This window comes from Aotus nancymaae, unplaced genomic scaffold (assembly GCF_030222135.1).
Source record: "Aotus nancymaae isolate 86718 unplaced genomic scaffold, 86718_ANA_hifiasm-v0.15.2.pri h1tg000014l, whole genome shotgun sequence".
Lineage (NCBI taxonomy): Eukaryota > Metazoa > Chordata > Mammalia > Primates > Aotidae > Aotus > Aotus nancymaae.
The window spans coordinates 105,094,145-105,109,354 of record NW_026988425.1 but is presented as its reverse complement, the minus strand read 5'-3'; the positions used below and the strand labels follow the sequence as shown (position 1 = coordinate 105,109,354).

General features: G+C 37.3%; 1 protein-coding gene across 14 annotated transcripts in view; it reads right to left on the bottom strand.

Moving 5' to 3' along the window:
• Positions 1 to 15,210, bottom strand: part of APC (APC regulator of WNT signaling pathway) — a 147,348-nt gene that overhangs the window by 11,500 nt on the left and 120,638 nt on the right. For 8 of the 14 annotated variants that reach the window (XM_012470101.3, XM_012470105.3, XM_012470103.3 and 5 more), the window contains 6 exons: positions 13,693 to 13,788; positions 12,323 to 12,376; positions 8,203 to 8,342; positions 7,447 to 7,524; positions 6,490 to 6,606; positions 1,248 to 1,462 (listed from right to left, as the gene is read on the bottom strand). In XM_012470101.3, the coding sequence (XP_012325524.2) occupies positions 1,248 to 1,462; positions 6,490 to 6,606; positions 7,447 to 7,524; positions 8,203 to 8,342; positions 12,323 to 12,376; positions 13,693 to 13,788 (700 nt within the window). The remainder of the gene's footprint in view (positions 1 to 1,247; positions 1,463 to 6,489; positions 6,607 to 7,446; positions 7,525 to 8,202; positions 8,343 to 12,322; positions 12,377 to 13,692; positions 13,789 to 15,210) is intronic. The other 6 variants (XM_012470106.2, XM_064376219.1, XM_064376215.1 and 3 more) reach the window with 1 other exon arrangement.

Here is a 15,210-nt window from a genome sequence, read left to right as displayed (position 1 = left end):
GAATAAGCTATAAAAGATACCCATATTTTTGGCCAGGTGTGGTAGCCCATGCCTATAATCCCAGCACTTTGGAAGGCTGAGGTGGGCGGATCACCTAAGGTCAGGAGTTCAAGACCAGCCTGGCTAACATGGTGAAATCCCATCTCTACTAAAAATACAAAAATTAGCCAGGCATGGTGGTGGGTACCTGTAATCCCAGCAACTCGGGAGTAGTAAAAGCAAAAGTGAGGGACCAAAAACTATAAAATACAGGTGAAGGTAGAGTAGAAAAATAAATCTACAAATCTAGATTCTGTGATCAGGAGAATCACTTGAACCCCAGAGGCAGAGGCTGCAGTAATCAGAGACTGCGCCACTACACTCCAGCTTGGGCAAAAGAGCGATACTCCATCTCCAAAAACAAACAAAAAAGACAGTTGTATTTTTGTTGACATGATACAGAGTCAGAGTTCCGAAAATGTGTGCCCTGTATCTGAGGCACTCTCTTAGATTCCACAACTCTAGAAGATTGGATGAATGGCTGTTAGCGAAATAATACTATGATTATTAGCTGGACGTGGTGGCTCATGCCTGTAATACCAGCACTTAGAGAGGACAAGGCAGGCGGGTCACTTGAGGCCAGGAATTCAAGACCAGCTGGACAACATGGTGAAATCCCATCTCTACCTAAATAGTAAAATTAGCCGGGTGTGGTGGTGTGCATCTGTAGTTCCAGCTAGTTGGGAGGCTGAGCTGGGAGAATCACTTGAACTCAGGAGGTGGAGGCTGCAGTGAGCCGAGATCGCAACACTGTTCTCCAGCCTACGTGACAGAGTGAGACACTGTCTCCAAAAAAAAAAAAAATTATTATGATTATTGATACTAAGACAGCATTAGAAAAATGTGAACCTTTATATTCTCTGGATCATGCTCATAGTTTTTGTCTTGTTTTAAATTTTGTTTCCATGTTCTTTTATACTATACTAATAGAAAGTGATTATTTTGTTCTAATATTTGTGACTATTTTGTCCTGCACATACGGGCTATACCTCTCAACTATCGTTTGCTCAGTCTCCTTTATGATACTATAAACTGTTATACATTAAGTACACTAATGAGTTAAACTAAGAGTTAGTAGTTATCTTTTCACAGTAATAAATATATTTTGGCTTAAAACTTTTATGATTATATAAAACATTGCTTACAATTAAGTCTCTTTAAGAGTATAAATTCTATATTTTAAAAGTAATATAAAACTCTGTATATACCTGTGGTCCTCATTTGTAGCTATCAAGCTGGACACATTCCGTAATATCCCACCTCCACTTTCAATAATGGCTAAAGTGTTTGTCTGGCTCCGGTAAGTAAGAGTGCCAACCAAAAATGCAAGTGCACCATCTACAGCACATATATCAGCTTTATTCTCAGTGCAATGTGCTGACAAATTCCATAAGGCACTCAATACGCTTTTGAGGGTTGATTCCTATTAAGAAACAGAATATGGGTCATCTAATTAGAGTTGGAATTTGTCTCTTATTAACTTCTATATTACTTATATTGAATAAAAGCTATTTTTTAATCTATTCTATTGCCCGCCCCTCACTGGTAAATTATTAAGAACTTTCCATTTAGAAAAATGTTTATAAGATACCAATTGGTGATATCTCTATAAAACAAGCAGTACACAATATTAAACTAATGACTTTTATAAACTTTATTCTAAGTGTTTAGATAGTACACATAACTTAGAATATGAAGCACAATTGATGTGCATTATGAAAAGATAACATTTTCAGAACAAAATGTGGATTATTCTCAGGCTGGGGTTGCTTGAAAAAACAAAAAAAAAAGTGAAAAGGAAGTAGATTAAGGCCCAGTGTGTGGCTGGGCGCAGTGGCTCATGCCTGTAATCCCAGCACTTTGGGAGTCTGAGGTGGGTGGATCACCTGAGGTCAGGAGTTTGAGATCAGCCTGGTCAACATGGTGAAATCCCGTCTCTACAAAAATACAAAAAAAAAAGCCTAGCTGGGCATGATGGTGGGTGCCTGTAATCACACCTATTCAGGAGGCTGAGGCAGGAGAATTGCTTGAAACTGGAAGGTGGAGGTTGCAGTGAGCTGAGATCACGCCATTGCACTCCAGCCTGGGTGACAGATCGAGACTCCATCTCAAAAAAAAAAAAAAAAAAAAAAAGGCCTGGCATGGTGGCTCATGCCTGTAAATCCTATAATCTCAGCACTCTGGAAGGCCAAGAGGCATGATTGCTTGAGTTTAGGAGTCTGAAACCAGCCTGGGCAACATGGCGAAATCTTGTCTATAAACACACACACACACACACACACACACACACACACAAATAAAAAATAAATATTAAAAAAAAATTCTCCTGATGGTAGTTAAAAAAAAAAACAAAGCCACACAATAAAAAAATTAGCTGGGTATGGTGGCATGCGCCTGCAGTCACAGCTACTTGGGAGGCTGAGGTGAGAGGATCGCTTGAGGATGGGAGGAGGTCAAGGCTTCAGTGAGCTATGATTGTGTCACTGCACTCAAGCCTGGTCAATAGAGTGAGAGACCCTGCCTCAAAAAAAAAAAAAAAAAGTAGATTAAAAAAATTCTATAAACCACACATAGATATGGAAAGATACCTTGGAAGTATTAATGACAAGAGCAGTGTAGTGTAGTATATACAATATTCTGTTTATATAAAAAGCATTATATAAAGTGGTTGATTCAAAATTAACAACGTAACTTATAAAAAGAATAAAGGCTATCAGAAAAGCTGTAATTTCTGAAAATTCCCAAAAATAACAAATTACGAAAACCCCCTAACGTACGATTATCAAAGTAAACTGTCAAACTGTAATTGCCAAACACTCTGATATACAATTGAAAGTATTTGGTCAAAACTTGCCATGTACTGGGTGTTGTGGCTCACGCCTTCAGGCCCAGCACTTTGGGAGGCTGAGGTGGGTGAATCGCTGAAGCCCAGGAGTTCAAAACCAGCCTGGGCTACATGGCAATACCCAATCTCTGCGAAAAATACAAAAATTAGCCAGGCATGGTGGTGTGTACCTATAGGTCCAGCTATTTGAGAGGCTGAGGTAGGAGGATAGCTTGAACCTAGGAGGTCAAGGCTGTGTGGCAGAGTGAGACTCTGTCTCAAGCAAAAGCAAAAACAAAACAAAACAAAAAACCAAATCCAAAACTTGCCATGATGGTGATGTCAATCTGTCTTCTTATTATGTATCAATCAGGAAACGAAGATTAATTAGAAATCAACTCTGTGCCTATAGCAATGAGAGGCACTCCAAAGGATACAAACACAGCAAACTGATACCTGTGATTGAAGGTGCTAGCAATTTGCTTTTGGGGAAAAAAGATACAAAAACATACATGAACCGAAGTGCTCCAAAGAAAAAATTATTACAGCCTGAATTTGGTCAAATAAATAAAATATTTCATAGAGGAGAACATCTCTTTAGGAGGATAAGAACTGTACATATAGAGAGAAGAGAAGCCAGTTGCTGCTGGCAGGGAAGTGGGAATCAGCACCAGAGCACTGATGAACCAAAAAGAAGACACAAAGGAGATCACGATCCATGATGGGGAACAGTGGGAAATAAGCTCAGAGACAAAAGGCAGTCCTTGAAAGTCACAGCAAAGATTTTGGCTCTAACCCAATAAATAGCAAGCTACTTCATTCTCTACATCAAGAAATTAAGTGAACAAAACAATCTAGAAGCAGGTTTAGACACAATTTGTCAGGTAAGTGGTAGGAGGCAGGTAGGAAGTGCTTTTATGTGAGAAGTGCTTTTATCCTTTTCACACCTTGGTTGATGTGGGAAGGAAAGAGCTCAATTTTAATTACATTGTGACTGAGATAAAGGTGGGGCACTCCAAGTATCCTGAGAACAGAAAAAAGAGCAAGAATTTAAATAACTGAGTTAAGCTGCAACTGGCCCAGAACTAACTTGGAGATAAAAAAATACAAAAGTTCCTCTTTGTGAGACTACATGTCAAGGGCCAGGGGTTTTGTTTCAAAAAATGTTTTTATAGTGCAAATTAGAAGACACAAAATAAATAATTAGAGGTTATTAATGTAAGTAGTAAAAGCAAAAGTGACCACAAAGCATAAAATGCAGGTGAAGGTAAAATAGAAAAAAATAAATCTACAAATCTAGATTCTGTGATCAAGGAGAAGGGTTGTGTCAGAAGCAAAATTAGGAGGAACTAAAGTTGGTATAGCCAGTTTAGAAACAAAGCAAGTGACTTGTTTAGGACTTTGGTTGTTACTGGAAAAGAGAAACACTAATAGAAGAAGCCACAGATAATTTTATTTTTGTTTTCAAAATAGTGAGCTTCTTCTAGAGAGGTGAAATATAAAAAAGAAGGATCCAGTAGAGAAGATGTAGAAGACAAGAGTAAGGGACCAAACGGCTTTAAGTGAACGGAGCTGAGTGCTGGTAAAGGGAAGGCTCTAGAGTAAGAGCTCTGAGTGAGTTAAAGTGATGTGGAACACGCAGGGGAGCTGGAAGGTAGTTCTGATTCCCTTGCTCATTAGTAGCTGAAGTTGAGAGGGAACTGATGTTGAATGAAAAAGGAAAAAGAGAATGTTCATTACTGCTGCACTAAATGTAGAAAAAGAGGGAAAAAATAAATAAATTCTAATACTGCTAACCAGAATTAAATTAGACCCAAATCAGAACTGGATATTATAAATTTCTGATGGCTAGTTTTACCGAGATTGACCATGCATTAAAAATTTATAGATAAGTTTAGATCCTTGAGAGAGAATTAAATCATGAACCAGTGAGCAGTAGTACAAATTCTCATAACATGTACACACACATGAAATCTTTCTGAAAATATACAGGTTATTAGATTAGGAGTACTTAAGTGTGTAAGCACTAATTTTTTTGAACTTTATTGAAATATAGTTGAAGTACAATAAACTGCATACATTTCAAGTTTACAATTTGATCATTTTTCATGCATGCATATACCCACAAAACTGCCAGTCCAACAAAGATAACAAACATTTATAACATCCCCAAAAGTTTCCTAGTACCCTCCTCTCGTAATCCTTCCCTTCCCTTCCACTCCCAACCCCAGGCCACCAATGATCTGTTTTCTGTCACTATACATTACCGCATGTATCAACAGTTATTCTTTTTCACAGCCAAGTCATACTACTTTGTACAAATCTTCTACAATCTGCTTATCATTCACCTACTGACAGACACAGTTATTTCTAGTTTTTGGCTATCATAAATGAAATTATTGTGGATATTTGTTAAGTCTACATGACAGTGTAAGTTTTTGTTCCTCTTGGGTAAATCCTTAGAAGTGGAATGGATGGATCATACGGTACATGTATGTTTAACTTAAAAACACTGCCAAATGTTCTCCAAAGTGATCACACCATTTTACATTTCCACCAGCAGAATACATGATTTCTAGCTGCTCAACATCCTTGATGATGCATGGGTCAATCTTTTAAATTTTAACCAGTATGATATGTGTAATGGTATCTCATTGTAGTTTTAATTTGCATTCACTGATGATTAATGACATTAGGTATCTTTTCAAAGGCTTATTGGCCATATTCTTTTCTGAAATGTCTTCTATCCATTCAACAGTGTTAGGTATTTTTATGCAGATGCTAAGTCTATCTGAATATTATCTTTATAACTAATAATTCAGCTGAGTACTTTTCTATCCAATAAATTTTCAAGGATTTCCCAGGAATAAAATAATATATTTTACCAAAATTGTATAACTAAACAAACAAAAAACAAAATCTTTTGCCTTTTCTTAAGAGGAAAGTTTTGAAGAAGAAAATGTAGGCTGTGGGTGCAGGAAGCCTAGTTGGGTCAAGGGAGGCCTAGACTAGCTAAGGCGACTTACTTGGTCCCTCTCAGATTTCAAGTTTACTTTATTTTTCTTTTAAAATTTGACCTAGTTTCTGAAGCAGATGGACTGCCTGGAGATACTTCCTTCTGTAAACAAATTATTTGGTGATTCCTCAGCCTTGGCTCTGATCACCTCTTGATAAGTTGACCATCAAAATTTGAGGGGATTGAGATTTGGAGAGCACAAAAGTAATGCTTATGCCAGTGGTTCTTAACCGGTGGTGTCATTGTCCTCCCTCCCTCCCAGGGATATCTGACAATATCTGGAGACAATCTGATAATCATAACTGGGGGGAGGGTTTATTGGCAGCCAGTTGGCAAAGGCCAAGGATGCTGCTAAACAATCTACAATGCACAAGTCAGCCCCAGCAAAACAAACAACTATCTGGTCAAAAATGTCTATTGTGCTGAGCTGAGAAACCCTTATATACATTAAATCCCCTTGTATAATCTTTTCTACCTTAGTACTTTAGGAGTTTGTAGTACTCTAAAACTATGGACTGGTGAGATAAACAGGTAAGAAATTAGGCTAAAAGAAGGCAGCAAAAAAAGCCAAACATGATATTCATATAATATTAAATGCTTTCGAAGGTACCTTTTTAACTTCCAAAGCACATTCCATCAATGCTTTCACACTTCCAACTTCCCGCAATGTCTTTTTACTATTTACATCTGCTCGCCAAGACAAATTCCTCAAAACACTTGCAATAACCTGCAAATTAATCAATTTTAGATTAATTTATACACAAAATAATTCATACTACTTGCTTTTTTGTTTCTAATGCTAGAGATAGAATAAAAATCTATTAAGAAAGAAATTCTGGCTAAGTGTGGTGGCTCATACCTGTAATCCCAACACTTTGGGAGAATGAGGCAGGAGGACCTCCCGAGACCAGGAGTTCAAGACCTTCCTGGGTAACACAGTGAGACCCTGTCGCTACAAAAACTTTTTAAAAATTAGCTGGGGGTGGTGGCGTGCACCTGCAGTAATCCTAGCTACTTGGGAGGCTGAGGCAGGAGGATCCTAGGAGCTTGAGGTTACTGTGAGCCATAATCACACCACTACATTCCAACCTGGGCAAGAGAGGGAGACCCTGTTTAAAAAAAAAAAATTCCTCCTAAATGCTACCAGAGTGCCAAAAAGAATTCCTACAGTGTAACTACAATATAACTAGTTTTCTTTTTCTAGTGTTAATGGAACTATATTTTAATCATGAGATACTAAATACTGAGCGACAATCTAAATCAAGATATTAGCTGGGTATGGTAGCACACGCCTGTAATACCAGTACTTTGGGATGCTGCTGAAGTGGGCAGATTGCTTGGCCCAGGAGTGGAGAAACCCTGTCTCTACAAAAAACACAACAATTCGTTAGGCATGCTGGTATACACCTGTAGGTTCAGCCTCAAGAGGATAAAGCAGAAGAACTGCTTGAACCCAGGAGGCAGAGGTTGCAGTGAGCTGAGATTGCACCACTGCCCTCTAGCTTGGGCAACAGAATGAGACCTTGCCTCAAAGAAAAAGAAAAACAGTTGAAATTCTAAACAGTACCTGCTGTAAGTCTTCACTTTCAGATTTTAGTTGGGCCACAAGTGCTCTCATGCAGCCTTTCATAGAGCATAGCGTAGCCTGCAAATTAGATACAGAGCAGAGGATCATCAACAAGACAACTTGAAGCCAAGCTTTATTTTTGGCTACTAAATGTCAAATTCAGTTTTCATTATTTTGTTTTAATCGTAACAGATATTTCACCCATAAAAAATCTAGAATAAGATTACCTAAAAAAGAAACAAATATTCCCCTAATTCTTTGCTACCTGTTCTTCCTTTGCCAAACTGGAGAAATAAAGTGAATAAATGGTAAGAAATGATAAGCAACAGGTTTTAAGAGTAAAGTCTCTTATTTGGATGGAATCAATGTGTGTGTAACACTTGCCTTGGTTATAAGAATTTTCAGATTTTTTCATCTCATTCCTAGGAAATGTTTTATCTTTTATTTTTTAATTCTACACAGTCAGACAAACTTCTCTAGTAATGGGTCACAGAAATGACCCCTACAATTATATTCTTATGAACAATGTTTTTAATGCAATTACATAAATTCACTGCTGTGTTCCATCTGCAGATATACCATTTGCCTTTGTTTAGGCATAACAACTCAGTGAGTAAAGATAAGCAGATGTGAAGCACAGGTTTTTATTAGTCGTTGTTTAATGAGCAGAGTGACAAAAACAAAATCAGTAAAATGTGTTTGTATGAAAGTAAATTAACTGAACTATCTTAAGAAATGTATGTTATAAAAATATACCTTGTTGGCTACATCCCCGAAAGTCAAGTTTGTCAAAGCCATTCCAGCATATCGTCTTAGTGTAATACTGTAGTGGTCATTAGTAAGCCCATACATTTCACAGTCCACTTGCAATAATTCTGCAATGGCCTGTAGTCCCCCTAATTTAAAAAGGGCAAGAGGAAAAAGACAATCATCTAAAATAAAACAAACTGGTACCAAGCTGGTAACTTAAATATTAGAAAAAAAATCAACAAATGAGAATATATGGTTTAAATTCGCCTTTAGAATTTTAAGCCACAAAAACTGTTATAAAGGACTTTTGTGTAATATATTTATAAAGTACAACTGACACCTATTCCATTTATGCAAGTTTCTCCACCCTCCAGCCCCTTATCTTACTGAGCAAAATAATGATTATTTTCTATTTACTGCGTATACACTACACCTTGCCAACAGTGAAGAAGGCTATTTCCTAACACTAGTTCTTCCTGAACATAAGCAGAAAAAGGTAACTACTTCTTATTACTAGGGCTTTATAAACACTCTTTATTGTCACACACTGTGGCCTAATTACTTTAATTTTTTTTTTTGGCAAATAATTACCCTTAGGAATACTGATGCCTTTAAATGAAACTGTGCATGAAGAAAAACTTTTTTCTATGAAAAATGATTGTCTGTTCAATTTATTATTAAGTTATATAAAACTACTTATTTGTGTTTTTAAAAACATTTCTTACTTCTCTTTGGTAGTATGAAATACTAACTATACTAAGATTTAGTATTTTCTTTCCCCTGATTCTCTCTACTGAAAATGCTCAATAATGCCCACAATGGCCAACACTAGGAAGTCCAGGAGAAAACAAAGGGAAAGCAAAGGGAAAGACACAAAGGAAGCAGCTAAAAAAAAAAAGTGAAGCAAAAGTGAACAAAAGAGAAAAATGTATATGGAGGCTATTCAAAATATAATTCATCAAATACTAATCATCATGGGACTCAAAAAGAAAAAGATGAATATAAATAGGCAATTCTTAGACACTACAAGTCTAAATAGGTCATTAATCGGAAAGAGAGCCAGTGCATTAATATTTTTTAAGTGATCTGGAAAGATCAATATACAGAAGAATCTGCAAGTTTATAAAACAAAGTTCTGACTTGGCTCAAGAATCCTAAGTCAAGGGATTTAACTGTAGGAAGATTTATGCAAATCTTATGACTAGCAGGAATGACAGACATATTTAAATGTAGGTAAGTGAGAATTAATTTGGTTAAAGAAAATTCAGGCCGGGTGCAGTGGCTCACGCCTGTAATCCCAGCACTTTGGGAGGCCAAGGCGGGTGAATCACGAGGTCAAGAGATCGAGACCATCCTGGCCAACATGGTGAAACCCCGTCTCTACTAAAAATACAAAAAAATTAGCTGGGCGTGGTGGCGCGTGCCTGTAGTCCCAGCTACTTGGTAGGCTGAGGCAGGAGAATTGCTTGAACCCGGGAGGCGGAGGTTGCAGTGAGTCGAGGTCACGCCACTGTACTCCAGCCTGACGCCTGGTGACAGAGTGAGACTCTGTCTAAAAAAAAAAAAAGAAAATTATATTTAGAAAAATTTTCCTCCATTCACCTGCAACAGTGGCAAAATACCATAGACAGTGAACAAAAATCAGTCACTGTCTTTATGGAGAGAGCACAGATTGGAGCAAAGACAGATGAACTATGCAGAAGCACATGGTGATATAATAGGTGAACTTAACCTAGACCTGGGATTAAAGGATGAGTGAGTGAGTGTGTGTGAGTGTGAGTGTGTGTATTTTTTTTTTTTGATAGAGACAGGGTACCACTGTGTTGCCCAAGCTGGTTGCAAACTCCTAGGTTCAAGTGATTCTTCTGCCTTGGCCTACCAAAGTGCTAGGATTACAGGCATGAGCCACCAGGTCAGGCCAGATGAATGTGTATCTAACAAGGGTGGGGCAAGAAGAAGAAAGACACATTCCAGGCAAAGGAAACAGCATGTGAAAGGGCCCCTGGGCCTGAAATACACAGCAGCAAGGAGAGGGCCATAAAATGAGGCTATAAATATGAGTAGATGCCAGATCATATAAGACTTTATGTGCCACATTAAAGATTTTATGCAGAAAAAGGAATAATTAGATGCACATTCTAAACAGATTATTATGGTTTCAGTGAACAAAATGGACTGTGAGTGGAAATGGGAAGAGAAGTAAGATGAAGTATTTCAGAACAGGAGAGACGACGGTGGCTTGAACTAGAGATAAAGAGAAGAGCGATGACTTAAGATATTTTTAAGTAGCAGAATTAAAGCAGTCAGTGGCTATTTGCAGGAGATAAGGGTGAAATCATGAATGATTTTCAAGATTTTGGTTTGAGCAACTGGGTTGGAATTTCTGAGAAAAGGACACTGGGAAAAGATAGAGATTCAGGGATGAGGGAAGATTACGAATTCAGTTTGTGACGGTTGAGTTAGAAGTGTCTAAAATACCACCTAAGGGAAGATAAGATGTCACATAATCAGTTCAATAATGTGTCTAAAACTCAGAGCGAGAACTCAGACTGAGCTGTACATTTGAAAACAAAAACAAAAACCATAACTGAAGTATAGAGAGAAAGGAAGAGAGCCTAGGGCAGAGCTTCAAGGAATTCTACCATTTTATACTTGGGTAAAAGAAAAGGATCCTGTAAAAGAACTTAGAATTTTAACCCATGAAATTGACATGAACGACCTTAAGACTGTGGTCTGGTATACTGATGAGATCCCTAAGATATCGAGTATTTTAAAGCAGAGGATCAATACCAAAACAAAATAAACTAGGCCTTTTGTCTGTATAAAATCTGCCTGGCATGACAATAACTGGGATACTTATGTTAAGAAAGATAAAATACACCTAAAGAAGTTGCCAAAAAGGCAATACATGATCAAAGAGTTGAGTACACTTGCATGGGAAAACTAAAAATCTTAGGACTTGATACTGAAAATAAAGATTAAATAGGAATGTGGTAGATATCAACAGATCCAGGAAAAATATGGCTAATAAAAAAATAACATTCAAAAAAATTTAGACTATCAGATAAAAGAGGAAGAGCTTTTGGATTTCAGGCAAATGAAAAGATTTCAGAAAGTTTTGAGGCATAGAATTCATAGGTTAAAACTATAAATGGATTCACTAAAACATGGAAATTCATGACTGGATTGATACAATTAAAACCTGATTGCTCTAAGAAAAATCAAGATGTTATTACAGTAATGCAAAGATGATGAACATGTCCTTCCACATTTTTCTTGGTGCCTGTTAGAAAACAGTGGTCTAAACAGACTACAGTATTGCCCAATAGGGTAATACTACCAATAACAGAGCACCAACAGACTCAGGTGACATTCAACAGAATCCTAATTTAGACTTTTATGAACAAAAGATAGACTGACAATTTTAAAGCGTATATTATTTTTGTTTTATTTGATTTAGATAGTCACCGTTAGCATGAAATGCCTTGTTCTAAAATAAATATCAGAGGCTCATTAAGAATATTCTATTGGTGTTTCACAGAATTTCCTGAACATAAGAATCAGCCAGGCCACTTGTCACATTGACGCCTAGGCCCTTACTCTGGAGATTCGATTTGCTACAGGGTCAGATAATCCCTAGTTTGACAAGTGCCTCTGGGTGATCATTATGATCTAGATATTTTGTGAAACACTAATGCAAATAAACCGTGGGTTTCTTGAAAGCCAGGACCAGGTCTTAATCATTATAAAAATCTAGTGCCTAGCACAGTTTCTGGGACAGATTTGGAAATCAATAAACATACATCATGGAAATTATATTCTAAAACTTCTAATACTAATAAGTGCAAAGTTAAATGACCTATAGTTGTAAATCTTCATGTATGTACAAATAACCACCCCAGCTGACAGAGCTAAGGACTTCTCCTTCATCTACTTGGGATTTCTTTCCTCCTTATCACTTACTGCCAAAACCTTGTGCAGTCTTGTACTATTTCTCTTGCAATCCACAAACCCTAATCCTCCTTTTGCCCCGTGCAAATCTGGAGGTGAGGAGTGAGAAGAAGGTAATCCCCTGTGGCTATATCCCCAGCAGTCACACCCCCAGAGGCCCCATCCTGCTCCTCACCTGAAAGCCCCTGCCCTAGCTCCTGTGATGAAATGCCCCGGGTAGCCTTCCTACCTGAAGAAGGAAGAGGAACAAATACTGAGTCTAGGTTTTATTTTGAAATCCAGATGATTAATGTCTTAGTCCTAGTCTACAGTCCATTGGAACACAGGAACATTTATAGAATAACTTTTATGGTATCTTAAAATTAAATGTTTTCCTATTTACTCATTATTTTTATCCCCTTCCTGTTATGATTAACATTTTAAAACATTTAAAATGTTCATAAATGCTGAGATTGCACTTAGGAGGGGAGAATTCATAAGATTAACTGAGATTCCACAAGAGACCAGGGGGAGAAAAGAGAATCAGGTAGGCCAATTGCTAGGCCACTAGGAAGGAAAGCATGGCCGGAGGAGGGCAGGCCTGAAATCTTAAGGTACAGAGCCTCCCAAAGTGATGACTCTGAAGGAGACAATACTCATTTTTGGCTGTTCAGGTTCTCTGTGTAAGAGTCTTATGACTTTATCACTTTTAAGATAAATGACAAATGAAATGATGAGAGGGTATGAATACAAAGTGGGGGCTGGAACATAATGTAACATAAACAGCACAAAAAGCAAGGGCACAGTTACACTAAAATGGGAACTAAGTGCATGGTTCTTGCTTGTGGCATGACTAGAGGGATCCAATTCACATGAGATGGTTCAGCATGATGTAATTTATAAATACCACATGTACATAAAGAACCTAGAAATCAAAGAAAAATCGTTACATAAAAAATGAGTACACTGTTGATTATATAAGGTTAAGTGTGTGATAATACATACCTAAAGGAGTAATCATTCCAAAATTAATGAAATGTTTCTGACTTAAAGCATAATGCTTTTCTTTATTAACCAATTTCAAAGATACCAGGCTGTTTATGAAGAAAGTCCCGTAAAGTGCTGATAACCATGAAAATAAATGAAAATCTTAATAATAATTCCTTCTGATGCTCATCAAAAATGACTAAGTTCAATCATAATACAGTAGCTCCACATTTTAAAATAGTTCAAATTACCCTTCTCATCAGCTGGCACACACAGTCTACTTTTGGCAAACGGGACAAAGGGTGACCCATTTTGTTACTTTTCTCAATCTTTGGCTTCAATTTTGAAAAAGTTAGTTTATGACAGGGTAGCAGTTTCTGTGATTCAGGATCCTTTCTCCCCTGGAAACCAGGGTACAATTTTTTGCTACACAGAGGAAGCAGCTGATAACAGAAGTTGGTGGTCTTATATCCTAATTCATCAATGATTAAAAATCTTCATTTACTATACTGAATTTCTACCATGATTTAAAAATCCACCAGCAATTGTCTATGGCATTAAAAAACATTTTTGTCTTACCCAGTTCATTCATTGCATGTCTATGCTCTTCATCAAATGAAAGTTTCATTAGAACACACACAGCAGGACAGATCTGATGTTCAACAGGAGCTGGCACTGAAAAATAAAATCAACATAAACCATAATGTTTTGTTATTTGAAAAGCAATGATGTTTACTGTATTTTAAAAATAGGCAGGGATCACTAATATACCCCTAATCCACAGAATTTTAGTGGATCAACAAATATTTGCTGAAAGGACAAATAAATATGACAAATGTGGAACAAAAAATAGGAAAAAAGGGCTTTGTTTCCATAAAAATGTTTACCACTCATCTGCCCTTGACTAAGTCTCTTAGAATAAGTCTTGTAGGTTTATGATATTATTCATGTAGCTGATAATTTAAAATTATGTTCGGTATACAAAAGAATAAAAACATTTTGGTAAAAAAATGGCTTAATTTTGCTTATAATGTCTTTCTTTTCTTTCCCTTTTTTTTTTTTTTTTAAAATGGGGTCTTGCTCTGTTGCACAGGCCCAGGCTTGAGTGCAGTGATCATAGCTTCCACTGCAGCTTTGTATTCCTGGGCTCAAGTGCCCCTCCTGCCTCAGGCTCCAGAGCAGCTAGGACTACAGGCATACCCCACAACCACTAGCTAATTTTTAAAATTTTTGTAGAGATAGGGTCTTGTTAAGGTGCCCAGGGTAGTCTCAAACTCTTGGCCTCAAGTGCTGCTTCTGCCCGGGCCTCCCAAAGTGCTAGAAATATAGGCACAAACCACTGTGCTTAGCCCAGTTTATAATTCTATTTAAACTACTGCCATGAGTGTGAGTTAAAAGCACATGGTGCTGGGTGCAGTGGCTCACACCTCTAAGCCCAGCACTTTGGGAGGCTGAGGTGGGCAGTAGGAGTTCCAGACCAGCCTGGGAAGCATGGCAAAATCTCATCTCTCTTTAAAAAAAAAAAAAAAAAAAATTAGTGAGTTGTGGTGGTGCAGGCTTGTAGTCCCAGCTACCCTCAGGAGTGAGCCGTGATCACACCACTGCATTACAGCCTGGGCGCTATGAGACTGTGTCTCAATACAAACAAACAAACAAACAAACAAACAAAAAGCACATGGCTGTTACAAATGTGGTCTCTAATACAAAAAGTTAGATAGATATACTACACAATAAACAGAAATTTTTAAAAAGGGTGTCCAAGAAAATGTATCTCCACATTCAATACCATGCACAAGGTTTCAAAACTCATTTGATATAAAATAACTTTTTAAAAAAACTTCTCAAAAGAAATATTATTTTATTCTATTTAATTTTTTGAGAACAAATATCAAGCGTACAAAAACGTGGGTCATTACTTAATTGTGGACAGCCAAAGAAAACTATCCAGAAAGGCAATGTTCTCCCAGTAAAATCTTAATAGTTCTCCTCACCCCAGGACAAATAGATATAAAAGGCAATCCCTGCTTTTTTCTTCTTCTTTTTAAATTTTTAGAAATAGAGAGGGTCTCATTATGCTATCCAACTGGTCCTGAACTC